The sequence below is a fragment of the Magallana gigas genome, chromosome 2 (assembly GCF_963853765.1).
Source record: "Magallana gigas chromosome 2, xbMagGiga1.1, whole genome shotgun sequence".
Classification (NCBI taxonomy): domain Eukaryota; kingdom Metazoa; phylum Mollusca; class Bivalvia; order Ostreida; family Ostreidae; genus Magallana; species Magallana gigas.
In genome coordinates this window covers 45,797,421-45,814,751 of record NC_088854.1, presented here as the reverse complement: position 1 = coordinate 45,814,751, position 17,331 = coordinate 45,797,421, and the positions used below count along the sequence as shown (strand labels likewise).

The window sequence follows — 17,331 nt, the reverse complement described above, 5'->3', positions numbered from 1 at the left end:
GATATTTCTAACTTAACACCATTTTTTTCTATTTCAAATTTAAGTAAAAAGCTTCAGTTTTCATAATTGTCAAAAATTGATACATAATTCAGGTGTATTATATCACTCTTTCCGATTCAAAAACTATTTTCTTTTGTAGATGATGGTGTCAGGTTTAGAAAAGAAAAGAAAAAATACGATCTTTTGGAATGCCTTCCGTTTAGCTTTCCGTTGATTATTACACGAACAGTTTTGACTTTAAACGGGGAAATGTTTTCAAATATACGGTGTCCAATTTCCCCGTCGGTTTATATTCATGGGTAAGGTGGTAACGCCAAGTTTTCGACAGGTGCCCGTAACAAAAATGTCAGATACTTTTATTTATTATTTCCATTAATGACAGAATAGTGCCAACAGAAAGAAATGCCCGCGAAAAGCCAAAAAGAATGACCCTTTGTGTATATATATAAAGTTCAAGCTACAAATAAATAAAAAAAAAATTGTTATAATACAAACGATGATAACAGAACACTTTGGTTTACAATTTGAAGCTTAATTTTTTTGAGTTGTTGAGTCAACTTCCGTTTGAAAGATCAGGAAAGAGAGAAAAATCAACAGGTTAGTTTAGTTTTTAGAAACATGAAAATAAAAGCACAGCAAAATTTATGAATAAAATGTATGTCGATTATTTGAAGCTGGAAATGAAAGATGAAGAATTTCATGTTTTACCCAGTCCAAATATTGATAGCTATGAGGTGGATGACTCTTTTGTTCGCCATGAATTAAATTACAACATTAAAATACTATAACCATATACTTTATTTACTTACTTTATATGTATTGCTAACATTTAAAAACGTTTCTCTAATTTCTCATGGAGAATTGAAATCCAGATGCTCATCGGTCAGTAGATGAAACAACTTAAATCTATTTATATTTTTTAATGAAGATACAAAAACTTAATCCCTTAAAACTTATGTAACGTAAAATATTATAATCACAATGGACCATCTAAGGTTTAAGAGACTACGTAAATTTAAGGTTAGAGGTATATATGCATGTGTAATTTCTCAATTATAAGTATGCTGCAAGATTTTACAAAAAAAACTTTAAACATTCCGATTACACAACAGCAACGCCTAACACTATATATATGTATATAAGACTACCCATTGGAAACGTTATTTATTGCGTTACCTATATGAATATAAAACAAATTCCAATCTATTTTATAAGGTACACCACGGCAACAAAACACTTCATAACTCAGAGCGTGGGACAACAGAATGTTTTTTATATCCGTTATGATGGTTTATTGTTCATCCATCCCTTCATTTATATATCTACCTATTTTATCAGTTTTCACACGTGTTCTGTTCTTATAAAGTATTTTTTGTTGTTATTTTAAATTCAAAATTGTGTTTTGTCATTTCCAAAACCCGAAATGGTTCACAAATGATGGGAATTTTCAAGTAAATTATGTTAAACTATGCACTTGATAAGACTAGGGTGAGAAAATATTGACTTGGTCGCTCAGAAAAGATGTCATCTGTGGCCAGATAGGTATTGGAAACCAGTGATAAATGGGTTTATTATGAAATTTCACAGAGATTAATTTTGAGTTGTAAATTCAGATGGTTTGTGATAATGCCATCTTCTGATTGTAATCTCTGTCGATATTACATACTGAAACAAGATACACCAATCACTGAAAGGAATCTCATTTGTATACAAAACTACCATCCCATGTCTTCGATGTTTGATTCTTGATGAATACAGCGGGTAAAAAAAAGTTGAAACACAATGCTTACTTCCGCTGTCTTTTGAATGGACCCAGAAGAGCGCAACAAAACTTTATAACAGCCATGTAACGGAAACAAGTAAGGATCGACATTTATCAACCCTGTTTCAAAAAATAATGTATACAGAGATGTTAATATTTGATGGACTCTCAAAATATTTTTAACCCATAGAGACAGGCAATATGGAAAGCGTTTTAAGATATTAGCATATTTTGATTTATAATATTTTTTATATTATGAATGTTTAAAAAATACAGTTTAAAAATAAATTTTATGAATCACAGTAACTTAGCTTTGTTGTTCTATTTATTAAGTTTTCTGTTTACATGCCGACTTCGGTGGTGGCAGTATCTATTAAATATAACCTATCATGGTAGAAAATGTGCCGTATTATAGTGTAGTAATTCTAAAAAAAAAAATCAAGCATACTGGTTTATAATCAAATTAAAAACGACAGGATTATAGCTTATTGTTAAAAAATATTAATATTCGTAAACTTTATATGATAACAGGTTTTTTCATCAGTGAAAAAACTTTCAAAACACTTTAAACACAGAACAATTTATGCTTTTTATACTCCAAGAATATTCGAGCTATTTTTATTAAGCAGATGAAAATAAGTTTCAAAGGCAGTGGTTCATCTTTATTGAAAACATACGGTATTTAAAATCAATCAGAGATTTTTGGTGTTTTTTTTTGTCGATACTACACATTCAAAGGAAGCCATGTTACACATATGTTTTCCAGACTTATATCTAACTTTTCTGATTCTGTTCTTATATATTGTTAAAAGTTCATACTTTATAATATATAAACATATCATAAAAAATGTATGATTTTATGTCTAAGAAAATTGTAATATATATTTTAAAGAAATTTTAATCTCTTTTGCATATACATCATGCATGGAAATGTATATGAATCACTATACCAAATATAAAGAAAAAGTAGATTATATGATGTAGATAATAAATCAAGTGATTTTTACCTTTATAACAAGTCATCGAGCATACATGCATGAAAGTCAAAAGTCAAAGTTTTAAGCCGTTAAGTCTTTAATTCAGTCACAAAAACCTGAATAGACTTTCTAAAATATGACAAGATATACATTTACCTTGATTTCCAAAACTAAACACAAAAACATATAATATTTAAAAATAACTTTAACACAAAAGCAAAGGTGTTAACGCCTTTATATCATAAAAAGGATGATGTAATAGTGATTCAAGAAAATGGAGAATGTATTGCAAACACCTGTAATCTCAAAGATAATCTCAACCCTGTCTACTACTAACCAATAATCCACCATACAAACAAAATGACACTGCATATTTCATTTTTTCTTCTTTTTACATTTTGTATTTCAGTTTAAGAAGTTCATCTTTAAAAAGAAAAGAATTGGAGGCTAAGAGCAGTTTGACGTATGTATGTATAAAACCTGAAAAACACGTTCAATATGTTTAAGCTTTTAAAAATATAATGACAACATCTAGTTGACAATTATTTTTGTAGTTTTCAATGTTATATACTTACTCTTATCATAAACATAATACAACCCCCTTCCGAAAAAGGTGAAAACCCCCCACAAAAACCCCAAAAATAAAATTAAAAAACCAAAACCCCCCGAACAAACAAAACAACATTTCAGTTTCATTAATGATTGAAGTCTATGTAGTAACCTCTAATGATATGGTATCCTCTAATGATAAAGAGTTGCATTAGTGTTCATAATCCTGTCCATTATGATTAACAAACTATTTAGCCGTCCATTGATGATACAAATTCAAAATGTTATCATTAATTGCATTAAAGATACAGGTATGTATGAAATAATATTATTTTGAATTTTGAATGTACCTCTGTCTTTTTCTGTTGGCTAAAAGGAGCCTCTGATATATTATTCAATCAGTTCTACTTTGTTTTTGTTTTTATTATTTTTAAGGAAATATATATGAACTATATTTATAAATATATGATAAGAATTAATATATTGTGCATGATTGTCAGACTAGGTAAGAACAAACATGAACGAACTTCTCTAAAAATTGTTGTTAGATATTTGCATAAGTTCACTAAACTTTTTTCGAGATTTTACTCGTTTTGTCGCATTTTCTTCTATATGAAATAAACATATAATTATTTTACCTCAAATATCCAAAACCTGGGGCGTCAAAAACGAGCAGATTATTAAAAGTGAAGACAATGTCTTAAACTAAAACTAATCCATTTAAAAATGCATGTAATTAAAAACAATTCGTAATTGTTTCATCAATGGTTAAAGTCCATGAAGAAACCTCTGATGATACAGTATCTTCCAATGATATAAAGTTGCATTAGTGATCAGAATCCTGACCGTTAATGATATATTTTATCGTGAACGAACTACTTAGCCGTACATTATTGATACAATTTCAAGATTTATTCAACTAATGATATGAAATAAAAAGCAAAATAGCTACATCGTTGACTGTTAATGATAAATTAATTTTTATTGCATCAATGGATGTACTTAAATCATTTATAAATATGCAATTATAATGAAATGTTTCTGTTTTGAACAAGACATGCTTTTTCACATTCCCCTCTTTCTGTTTCTCTGTTAGCTATTAAAGAAAAGTAAATTAGATAGATGATCAACAAAGTAGACCATTGAAAATAAATACATCGTTGACCAATACAAAATGTACTGATCAATCTTTATACTGCATTGGGCCTAGTGGATGGTCTTGTCTATAGTATAGACAACTGCCACTCTGCCTTTTTACCTCTTGTTGCTTATAAAAAAGGAATAAAGATAAACAAATAAACAATTTAAAAAAGGACATCATTGTCCTATAATGATGTTGCATTGGTCCTATTGGATAGTGTTGCCAAATGGATGGACTTCAACAATTCATGATACTATAATGTATGTAGAGGAACATAAAAAACTTAAAACAGTACTATTTCTTAAATGACTGTAACATTAATAGTTGACGTTCATCCTTTATTGCAATGAAAATTATATCACGAATGGTAAACGATGTACTTTTTTGTGTTTTTATCACATATCATTAATTGATGTGAATTTTAACCAATTATGATATCATTTTAAATTTGTATTATTAATGTACGGCTAGGTAGTTCTTTAATAATAATATTATATCATGAACGGTCAAGATTCTGACCACTAATGCAACTTAATATCATTAGAGGATAATGTATCATTAGAGGTTACTACAAAGCTATTATTGCAAAAACCTTATATATTTTTTTCTTTAAAGGGACTTGGACACGGTTTGAGCTCAAAATTTAAAGTTTTACTTTCCCAGTTTTAATGTTTAGAATGGTTAAGGTGGAATAACACATCGTCACAAAATGGCTGACCTCTAATCAAAACGACATTTTGTTATATTAAAATGATTTTATCGACGGTGACATGTACCTTACTTCATAGCCGGGTGGTTAAAGTGTTGGGTTTGTGATCCGTATATCCCGAGTTCGAATCCATTGGGGGCTTTTGCTGTTAGATACTGAATTGAATTTTTTAGATATTCATTTTATATCCCCAGACTGCAAATTCTTCGCTCATTTGACATATGCACAGTTTATTTATCATAATATCTTTCATAATCAAATAATTTACTGTTAATTCGAGTGACTGTTTTCAGGTGTGTTATTCCACCTTAATATGGGTACTTTTAATGCTTTGTCAAAATTTGAAAGTCAAATATTGAGATATAAGCAAGATACAGAGTTTGAAAATTTGTGTTTTTTAAACAAAACTGGAGCTTTGTTATGGTTTACGTATGTGTTTTATTGGTTTAAGTCTAAATCAAATGTTGCTTTTTTCTGTTTAGCATATTATCTATGAACACATTGAATCAGTTTACTCTCTTTGCCACGATTCATTTTGTCAAAAAAATGGTAATTCCATACTTAACATTATTTGTAAACAAATATAAGACTCGAGCTTTGTTAACATAACAATGATTTCTTTCATCTATATCTCTTTTATAACTTGACTTTTAACATTCAAAGTTTGGTCAATCATTCAAAATGAGCAAGTAAACCATTTTAAACATAAAAAAAGGAAAGAAAATTTTGATCTAAAATTGTGTCCAAGTCCCTTTAAACGTTAACCAAAAGCTTTAAAGCTATACACGCTATAATTTGCGTCAATTTTGAATGACAGTGAAAACGCATGTGTTTGTCTACTTATAAAAGTTATCCTTAATCTGTAAATTACAAGGGTGAATTCCATCTCGTTACAAAGATATAGATTTTTAATTGTTTATTTTCCTGCCAGGAAAATATACCTTTTCATGAATATTGATGAAGGAAGAGCAAACCGACCTCATTGCGCATGTCCGCGGAGAACTAGGTGGTCGTTATTGTTTTCCTAATTAAATATCCAACTTGATTTTTAATATGCTTAACAGTTGTTAATTTGAAATACATACATGTATAATGAGTAAAATACGCTTGCCATTCACGATACCCTTACTTCTGCATTAACACTTATGGGATCTATAAATAGCACATAGGGGGAAAACACAGGTCTACGTCATTTTTTTAAAGGAAGTATTCATATTTACTCACAGGCTTGTATTTTTTTCTTTTGTTTGCACTCGTATATCGGACAAATTTATGCTTTACTGAAAATATCCTTTCCTTTGTAAAACTATCACAATTATGAAGATGTTGACCCTTCACCAGTTTTGGTATGATAGGCTAAATTTAGCTGTCGATATCACGTGATAGATTGATATTCACGAGGAGGCATTACTTTCCTGGCAGGAAAATAAATATTTTTTATTGTTTAATATTTGATATATTTGTTACGTGATCGAATTGAGCATTATAATTAACAGAATAAAGGTAACTTTTATTAGTAATCAAACACATACATTTTCCCCTTTATTCAAAATTGACGCAAATTATAGCGTGTATAGCTTTAAATATTTCACTTCGTTTAGGACATATACCTGATCTACTTTGTTTTCTTTTTTTAAAATGAATTTGTCTACTGTAATTGATTTATATTAATTGATAGTTTATACAATCTATATATGTATTTCATTTTCAAATATTTGTCTCGATATACTAAAAATTAAATCAATTTCAAAGCTTTTTCAATATTAGCTAAAAAAAAAAAAACCCCATAGATTTATATGCATTTTTACTAACATTAATTTGAAGTGTACAGTGTATAGAAAGAGTAAACTTTTTGTGTTTTTAATGCAATAAAAAGCACTATTGTGTTTTCTTTGTACAAGTAATTATTTATATCATGATATTTGGTTTTTTAATGAATTAATTTGGAAAATAATTTTTTTGTTTAAAATAAATTTATAACTAGTATGTATCCAAATGTGTTTGTAAATAATACTTTGATACATGACAAAATAAAATCTACAATATAAATTTTTTTTAGTTGCTGGAAGTTGTAGAGCTTGGTAATCCATTGTTCAGCATAAATGTAACGGAGTTGTTTCAGTGCTTCTGTACCTGTATGTCTATTTATATGTTATATATTATGTAATGTTTCACCTTCAACATGTACATTGTCGTTAATACTTTGAACTTACAAAGCTTCAATTTGTTATCGTTTATTCACGTGATCAAATGTATTCTACCAGTATATTAGTTACGTTTACTACAAATTTGAAGGCAGTGTTCGTTGGTTTTATGCAGGATCTAATTATTAAAATCCCTGAATGATGGATATGCTATATAAAGGAATATTTTGATCTATATGGAATTATGATATCTTTACTGTTCAAAATCTTGGGTGTATCGGGGTTTTTTTTCGATTGAAGTGGAACACTTTGTAGTGATTAAGTACTTTCTCATCACAAGAAAAAACTGAAAAAATCTTAGCTCCAGCATGTTTTGTCAACATCATTTTAAGCCTTCTTTGGCCGTCATGGTTTCTGCTCTTCCCGTTCACATTCTTAAAACATTTTTCTCTCTTTTATGAAAATAAGATCTTATTTTCATTTTCAACTTTGAACTCCTTTCGTTTTAAAAAAAAAAATCCTCCTCAATGCAATGATAATGTTTAGATACATGTCAGGTGTATTTTCCTGTTTGACAAGCATAAATGTCTTCATTACAATAGCTTGCTATGGGGACTCTTACAGTCGTTAGGCTGTGTGTTTATCTTTAAAACAGTTACACAATACAGTGAGGACAATAAGGGGTGGGTACACGGCTATCCCACGCTGAATGGAAGGATACAATTATCAAAACTTTAATTTTCTTCACAACTTTCAAACTGTTATGCTTGCAGCGGCGCAACTATTGGACTATAATGGATTATTTGGTCTGATGACTCCCATAATAAAAGAACCGTTGGGTAACAGAGCCCTTCACCGGGTTGAAACATTTAAGAAATTTAATGTAATTTTACCAGATTTAAAATTGAAGACCACATGGGTCTAGTGAACTTTATTACTGTAATTTTCTCATTAAATAACTTTCTAAATGCAAATTTCGTGTCGTTCACATGTTGAGGGGTTAAGCCTTCTAACTAAAAATTCTCTACTGCTCGACATGCCCGATTAATTAACATTCTCACCAACGATGACAAATCTTTTGTAAGGATGAAAACACCTAAAAACTTTAAATATGAAATTACAAAAAATTTAACCCCTTTGCTTTCTATTGCTAATGTTTGAATTACAAAAGTAGAAAATTAAAAAAGCAAAAACGAGAATGCGTAACAAATGTGTAACAAAATTGCGAGACAAGCAGAGGAAGAAAATCGGATAGCTATAACATGATGTATTAGCTTGAATATTCTTATAGGCCCACTGGTATTAAGCATTGTATATTATCTAAGATACCATCAAGCTATTATAGGTTACCTCAGTGTCTTAAAAGGGTGGGAAACAGTTACTTTTTTCGTGAAATATTACAGTAGCAAAAGCGACATCTGCCCTTGCGTCGCCATTCTATAATTACTTCCGATTTGTCAATAGTAAAGGCAACAAGGATTACGCTTTTCCCACGCCATTTGATTCAAGAAGAGTCAGTAGGATCGTATTATATACATATTAATCACAGTATAGCACATTCAAAGATACAAGGAACCGTGATGTATTTAGCGCATAACGGTGAAACTCGAACCGGTATCCTTCAAGTCAAAGAATAGGGTAAGTACGAAAACAGAACCCTTCGTCTCGGATCCTCCTGCACTGAAATGCAATAATCACATATATGTAAGACATTGCATGAGAAGTGCGAGACATTTTACACCAAGCTACATGTAAGCGCCGTTACGGTAACGGAGTTGGTGAAGGAAGATGACTCTTCATTGTTAGCACCGTGGGAAACCAAGTCTACAGCACCCAAACAACGGTACACTTAAACCTAGTGTCCCCTAACTGTAGGTAAGCTATGAAAAACAACAAACACACCCTTTGTATTGGGATTATTTTCAAGGAGAGCGACAATTTGTTACAAAATTCCGTTCTTCTCTCGTTCGCCTACTTCTCATAAAAATCTCGTTTGACAACTTTCCACCTTCAAGATATAATTTTAGTTCGATAGAGAAGCGTATTTTTTGTGTGGAATCTGGCATTTTTATTTTCGTAAAAAATCAACAAGAAATGAGATGAGTTTCTGAAATTAATAGTCGCTGATCGAATGTTAGAGGTGAAATTAAAATGCAATAAAGCGGTTTTTTGACAATAACCCCCAGGAGTGATATATTATGAATTGCACAATGACCATTATTAAATGTATGATACGGCAGATTCAAAGATCTTATCACTGGAACAAAAAACTGCATACAACCGTATTCCGACTAAATCAATTATTTATTAAAAGTCTTTAAAATTTTCATTGCATTTTAACTGCATTTGGTTGAGTTACGATATTGTCAACACTACATTTAATAAGAGATAACTTTTTTTAGTTAATCATATACTTGTACCATTAAATGCTAAAAACACAGTTCTTTGTATAGCAATTTGTCTACAGCTGTGTGATGTGCATAATTCCGTTAGCAACGCTTGTCTGTTACCTCTTCGTATTGCATCATTTTTTCATGTGCAAGAGACAATACACTGCATGAAAACATTACCCTAAAAAGCTCTATATGAAGAACAGAAATATGGCGATGAATTAAAAATGGAGAAAACAAAGGTAGTCATGTATGAAATGTTTTTATGCAAAAAAGTAATATTGATTTATCATATAATCTATAAAATATATGCCATAACGAGAACAAGTAGATATCAATGTAATCACAGGTGATATAGAGAGGAGATAGGTGTATATTGCAAGTATGTGGCCCGCCTCTTTTTTATTGCACCATGTCCTAAAAGTGTACTCTCTGTTGCAAAGAACCCCCAATAGCACTTTAAAAAAATATATAATATCCTTCAAATCATGTATAAATATAGATATTAAAAATTACAAACTTTCGGTATACGTGCATTATCATCATCATCAACATTATAATTATTATCATCAACTATTTGGCATTTTCACCAATATTATCTTTTAGTAACGGAAAGGTCCATTATCTCCTCACTGTCGTTGGAAGACTCAGAAAACTTGAACTGTCTTTTGTCGTAGAACTTTAGTAAGACGGGGTTTTGAGGATGGAAGTGTTTCAGGTGAATGAAATGTTGTCCGGGGTCAGAGGTCGTGTGACCACAATCCTCGCACACGTACAACTTGTTCCGGCGCTCCTTGTAGGCGTATTGGAAGTTGAACCCGTGGACTTTGCGCCCGTGTGACTCGAGTGAGCAGCGCTGGGTGAACGCCTTACCGCAAGTCACGCACTTGTATGGACGGACACCTGTTCAAAAAGCACGAAATTTGTTCCAGAATTGTCATTTTTTCGAGTCTGTAACTTTATTGATGGCAACCAAATCGTTATTTTTAAAAATGTGTTTTATGATTATACATGCACACATTTGTTGTAAGGAGATATAGATTTTATATAGATTTTACAAAATGACGAATCTCACCTGTATGTGTTCTTGTGTGTCGTTTGAGATCGAAAGTATCGTTGAAACCTTTGCCACATATCGTGCAAAGGTATCTCTTGATTTCACTGTGACATTTCAGGTGACGGTTTAGCAACCTCTGAAGGGGAAAAGACTTGGTACAGATACTGCAAGTGAAGCTCTGGCCGTCCTCAGCTGTTCAAACAAACATATTTTATCAAAAGACGTATCTCCAAGGTATTGATTATTTATTTATAGATTTTCAGGTTAAAGTATCTTGTAATTTATCTGTCGTGTATTCGTGTAGAAGAATTCATATTAATTAGCTGATCATAATTTCTACCAATATCTAAAGCTATACTTACATGCATTACTTAGGGGAGTCAGTATTCGCTGATCCTGAGCATGCGCAATGATCGGATTTTTCATACCAAATCCACCGTTAATGAGTTCTACACCATGGACGACTGAATGCTGAAACATCAATCAAAAATCAAGTCAATATGTCTAATGCAAAAATGCTTTCAAAAATATAAACTGTTAAAATTAAAGGACTTTTTTTTTAAATAAAACACATTTCATTTAAATCATTAATTCCGGGGCAATGAAATTTAATCGTTTGTTTGTCATTTGCTCACCTTGAGCAATGAAATGGAAGGTTTTACAAAGTTATTTACGCTGTCTAACTGTTCTTTTGTCGGAGTTGCTGGATTTGGGCATATTCGATTTGAAAATCCTGGATCGATAATTGGAGTCGGGCTCGGAATGTGGGGAGCAACGGGGGACGTCGGAGAACACAGTTCCTGGTACCGGAAGGAATGGTAGGAAAGGGGTGACATCAGGTTGTTAAAACCGAATTTGTCGCTTCCTGGAGAGTGCAGCATTAAATTGTACATTTTGTGTTCATATGGTAAAGGGAGAAATAACGGTCTTCGTGTTCCCTCGGGATTTTTCACAACATCTTCTTGGATGATATCCTCCGTAGTTTTGCCTCTTTTTCGTTTTTTGAATTCTGCGGGATGAGGGATGTCTGACAAAATAAAATAAAACGATTTGAATTTTCAAAGCAATTTATTTAATGAAAAAATTATATGCAAAACAGTTGTAAATATTTTTTTGTCTCAAATTGTCCTCATCAAAAACTCTATACCACGGTTTCAATATATGTGCATAATAATTCATTTAGTTCGATAATGTACTCTTAATCTTATTTCATCTGAACTTTACGATATTTAAGAAAGTTTTAATTCATCCCTCTAGCTGGATCGTACAGCCTATCCGCTATTCTGGCGAAACCTAATCTTCTAACCTCGCTCAATACTTGTAATTTAAATTCCTGCCCAATACACTACACGGATATAACGGCCCAGGGCCCCGGGGCTATTTTCACTGATTTTTCACCACAACCTATTCCTATTGATACAGAAATTTTGACACGCTGTTTATACAGAGAAGAGATGTCTCGTGGTTTTGAACGGGAAACTGAAAGAAAAAGTGTTTCATTGTCATGCACAAAAGGAGCTTTCTCTTCAATCTCTGGAGATTAACTTTCAGGCCTTCTTGAGGCATCTTGAAATCTTATCCCTAGTGTCTGTTTTGTTTGTACAAAACTCCTTATATTTATGGGTAGGGAAAATAATTTGAAGCAAAGACGAGATTATGATTTTGAAAAAAAGTAGAAAAATCAATTAACTGTGATAATGTGATAAAACTTTCATGATGTGAAAAAATAAAAAATGTCAGGATGTAATGATTTTTTTTACCTGTAAAGATTGTCTTATGAAAAACTTAAGTTTGATATTTAAACATTAAAAGTTCAAATTTATGATGATCTAAATCAAAAAGTTTATCACTAAAATCAAATTCGTAATTTTGGATAACAAAAATGACTTTTCTTACCTTTTTCGCTCTTGTTCTCTTGTACGGGAGATTTTTCATCATCCAACAGTTTTAAAGTACTTTTTACTTCCAGCTGTGAGTCCAAGACCTCAGTAGTCGCCTTAGGTCTGTGTTGACCACGAACAAGAAATGACTTTGGCATGGTAAAGTTTTCAAACTCTCATAATATATTTTCACACAAATTTTATTCCGGAATCAAATTAAACCGTAGGTTGAAATGTGTCAATCTTTGTACCAAGTTACAATAAGTATAACTTAAAAGATGATATATGAAAAGTGAGAAGGTAACAGTCAGGTTTTATACGGAGCTTGCCCCTGCCCCGCCCCCAAGGGTGATGGACGGGTATCCATATAACTGTACATCACTAATCGCTACGGGATGTTGATCACCGGAGCGTGTTCGAATCAGTCACCTGTGACGATCCATGGGTACACCTGTATCTACAAAGGTAACTGTCTTCTAACCTCCCGTATTTACAAACAATATCAAGAAGTACACCATCTCATTCAACTCAAATTTGTGAAAATTGACCTCGGATTTAGGCATTTACGATCTTTAAATGCATTAAACTATTATTTCCCACAATTAGTCAACCTAAATTAGAATTGCCACTTAATAAACTTCATAGAGGAGGGCAAAAGAGAGACTTTTAAATACGTTTTCCCACATAAAAGTGACTTAAAAAATTAAAAGACATTAAAAACGGAGGTTCAAGCTTTGATATTGTGAAGACATTTAAAATCCTGATGATGTATATATAAAAGATTGCATAATAACCAGACTCACACGTGATGGTATGTACAAAAAGAAAGACAAAATTTCTTCTAATAGTTAAAAATCATCCCTGCAATCATCTTTAAGCAAAGACTGTCTCAAATTCAAATATGCCTTCAATGTTCTGTGGGATAAAAGGTAAACGTTTTTTTCGGAAGTTAAAAAAGTACCCTTGTACTCTTGACCCAATTTGGGACGAAACATTACAGAAGTGTTTTGGGAACAATTATGGGTCTTTTTTGTTCATCCACAAACAGAAGAATAAGAACACTTGTATTTTTTATACATGTATTTAAAAGAAAACAAACTGGGGTGCGAGTTTCTTTCTACGTTATAGACCATTTAAATAACTCTTAACATAAAGGCAGTCAGTGAAATTTTAACATGTTATATACATGAACATCTACATCAACGTAATACTTGGATGGAAAGAAATCGGTTATTCGATATGTGTTAATTTGCAGTTTCCAATTAAAATATAAATACCATATTATCTATAAATATGTAACGGACTTTGTGATATTCTTTGGAATGTTTCATGATTTCTGCAAAAGTAATTACAATCAACAAACCTCACACACATACACAAAAACAAAAAATTGAAATTGTCATCTGGTTAAACCTTTTTGAAATCAATGTAAGCACCTGCTTTCTGAATCGTTAAAAAAATAAATGCTCTAAACTTAAGTATTGTTATTTGGTTACTTTTCAACCATTATCAACAAACTACTGTGGAAACTATATCCCTGTTCGGTATGTTCCTTGCATTCAGCATCTCAGGTTCACCATGGAATTGGACCCTCTCCATTAATCATGTCGTCTCTATGACAACAATAGCCTTTCACCTCTCGGGTCATGTAGCACCTAACAGTAAACAGTCACACCAAGAATGCTAACCCCAGGTCGCAAAATCTGATCCCGAAAATTGTCCTCGCGATTTTATTTCATAAACACCCGGCCTAAATGTCCTCGGATTCTTTCTATATTTGGTAATACACTTTCTAGCCAGTGTAGTATTCGGGGATTTTTTTGTATTGTGATGTCACGATTAATTGTCTTGATAAAAACCGTACAGGTTCAAATCTTAACCTTCCCTGAAAACTTAAACCTTTCTGGCATTCAGTACAAAATCGAAGTAAAATGTTGGTACACAAGTACCAAATATTAATAATTTTGAACATTTTTTTTTCAAATTTAATGTCTTCATCTATGGTATACTGAAGATGATAAGCATCCATCTTTTTAACTAACCCAAATAATTAGGTTTAAGACAGTTTTCAATATATTGCCCGAAATAACATTGGTCCAATAAGATGAAAAACACATGGAACACACAAATCTTAGCGATTTTCATATTGATTATATGTCTTAAATAAGTACAGAAAAGTTATTTTGTTTAACAAATTAATCAAAATAAGGAATTCATGAGTTAAATTTAAAAAAAACCTTTAAAATATATGCCGTAAGACATAGAACTTAAAAGCAACTATCTTATCTAGTTTCCAAATTGAATGGAGAGGATCGGGTATCACAAATCAAGTTTTCTTCAAATTGTTTGTCAATCGCAATTACTTTTTAATAAATAATCCTATTAATCTAGTATGTCACTTTTTAAAACAGCGGTGATTGTGTGTCAAGATCGATTGTCGAGATCAGGAAAATGCCATCCAGAGACGGTGTTTGTGTAAATTGTGTAATAATTGAAGCACATAGATAACAAACTCTTCCGTCTAACCAAACAATCGATGTGCTAAGCTGTATCAATCGAGGAGTTAACTTTTGGTTGAAGTCCCATTAGCAAACCGCCATTTTAGGTAAATATGATAGGGGAGAGAACTGCGAGCGCCACTGGAGCCATTGTCCGTAAATAATGGCATATCGGTTGACTAGTATGTCATATTTCAGGTAACAAATTCCGCCATTCAGTTTGAATCGGTGTCCCTAATTGTTTAAGAGGTTTGGATTGAAAAATTCTCAATAGACTTCTCTAACGGAATGAGAAAGGATGTGTGATGTTTTGTTTAGGAGGGCGTGGTAAACACCTCAGGGGCAATGCCGTTATCACTCGTCTCTTCCTGTTTGATTCAAATTTGTTTCGATCTTTGAATGCTGACCTGTTTATTCCTGTTTTGAAAAACACCTTTAAAAATGCATTACACACAAATTTAGAGAGAATATTCCTTGCTCGAAAGAAAAGTTAACTATATACAACGTAAATAACTAATTTTTAACACATATATAAAAATTATCAAGTTGATTTCATTTTCAGATGCAAAAAAGATTCCATTATTTATGCTTTACAATGTAAGATACGTTTACAATAGCAAAGTCCTTTCCGAAATTCCTTAGTAGATTGCTAGAATATTAAACATGATTTTGATAACTTTTTATGTAAAGATATAGCGATAAGTGAAAACAAATATTAGTACAACCATTACATAATAGAAACATATCTGTGTCGTTTTTCATACAACCCTGCAATTTAAGGCTACTGTAACCGTTCTTTACATACAGGTACAAGGTCACGTGACGAATAGTTCTGACATTGCAATCAAGGATCATCTTAAGATAAGACTATCAAATCTCACACCTTTGTGTAATTACATCGCCAACAGAAATCTTTTTAGAAATTTAGAAAAATAACAAGATGTAACTTTGGTAACCGATACTCAGATTTTGAATACTGTTGCGTGCTACCTCTTGATGCACGTGGCTTACCGGCTGTAAACAAAACCCGTTATCATTGTAAGGAAAGCGGTCATCTCGCGTTTTGCGGTTTTGAATTTATCACCTTTCAGAAGCCCGAAATTCCTTCTTCAACTTTTCAGTTTTATCAAATTGCTTTTCTCAGTTGTTTTAAGAAACGAACGAAGAAAACTGGAACACGCAACAGTTATTGTATAGTTTTTCGTCTTTGGCGGAACGATTTTCTTTAACCTTTTGTTTTGTTTTGGTTTTCAATTATGAAACCCATGCAAGAAATATCAGCCCACTTGGTATTTTGTTTGCCTATTTCACGACGACTGTCTGAATACCTTTAGATCAATGCGATCTAAATACAATAAAAAAACGGCGTTACAGATAACTCTAGTTTCAGAAGCCCTTTCTAATGCTTGTACTAGCATTATTGATACACAATATGCCCAATTCTAGTATTGTTTTTGGGTTAAGCTATGATGTGATATTGTATCTTCATATACCGGGTATATTAGAGACATAATTTTGAAGAAACGATTGATTGTTAAAGCAGAAAAAACATACAACTGCCAAAAAAGAGGCGTAAAGGTATATAAGAAATGCTCTCTAATCTATGATTTTCCGAAGACATCGTTGACTGCGCATGCTCTTTTTATGTCAGCTGGAGAAATGAAAATGTTTCAAAGTTGAATTAATAGTACGGTATTTGTTCTGAAGTCTTCAGTATGTCACATCATAAAGCTCCGTATCCGGAGAAACAACGCGAATAGTCGCAGAATTATAGCTCTACGGAAAAATATGGGTTTTTCTCGTAGAGCTCCAGTTCTTCAGTTACAATACTTACAACTAACATACTAGGTCAAATGATAGTAAAAGTGATCGTAAAGTGTAATAGTTTTATGGTAGTACGAGGGTCAATAAAAAAATACGAAGACAATGTGGCTGTCTATCATATATTTGTCATAAAAGTCATACTTAACAGATTAATCTTTGCACCAAAACTTATGTTATTGATATGCGAAGTTTTAGTCCATTTGATGAAACGGTATTTTTGTTACCCCTTTTTAAAAACAACATGTTTTGTCACCACGGCGCACGGTAAGGTAACTGTAGAGAATCTTTCTATTCGACACCCGAACACACTAGAACACAATGAGATTAGTTCATCATTTGCAGTACAGTACTGGTTGGCCTGAAGCTAATATATCTTTGGATCTATCGTAGTATGATTAAA

General features: G+C 32.0%; 1 protein-coding gene across 2 annotated transcripts; it reads right to left on the bottom strand.

Moving 5' to 3' along the window:
- Window positions 1-9,918: 9,918 nt before the first annotated feature.
- On the bottom strand, window positions 9,919-12,950 carry LOC105338997 (transcription factor ovo-like homolog lin-48). 2 transcript variants are annotated; one of them, XM_011444362.4, is made up of 5 exons: window positions 12,626-12,950; window positions 11,365-11,756; window positions 11,092-11,200; window positions 10,748-10,921; window positions 9,919-10,575 (listed from the first exon to the last, which is right to left on the bottom strand). In XM_011444362.4, the coding sequence occupies exons 1-5, from the start codon at window positions 12,765-12,767 to the stop codon at window positions 10,268-10,270; spliced, it is 1,125 nt and encodes a 374-aa protein (XP_011442664.3). In that variant the 5' UTR covers window positions 12,768-12,950; the 3' UTR covers window positions 9,919-10,267. The 2 variants fall into 2 exon arrangements, with proteins under 2 accessions (XP_011442664.3, XP_011442665.3); XM_011444363.4 differs by having other exon boundaries at window positions 11,404-11,756; window positions 12,626-12,948.
- Between the last annotated feature and the right edge of the window lie 4,381 nt (window positions 12,951-17,331).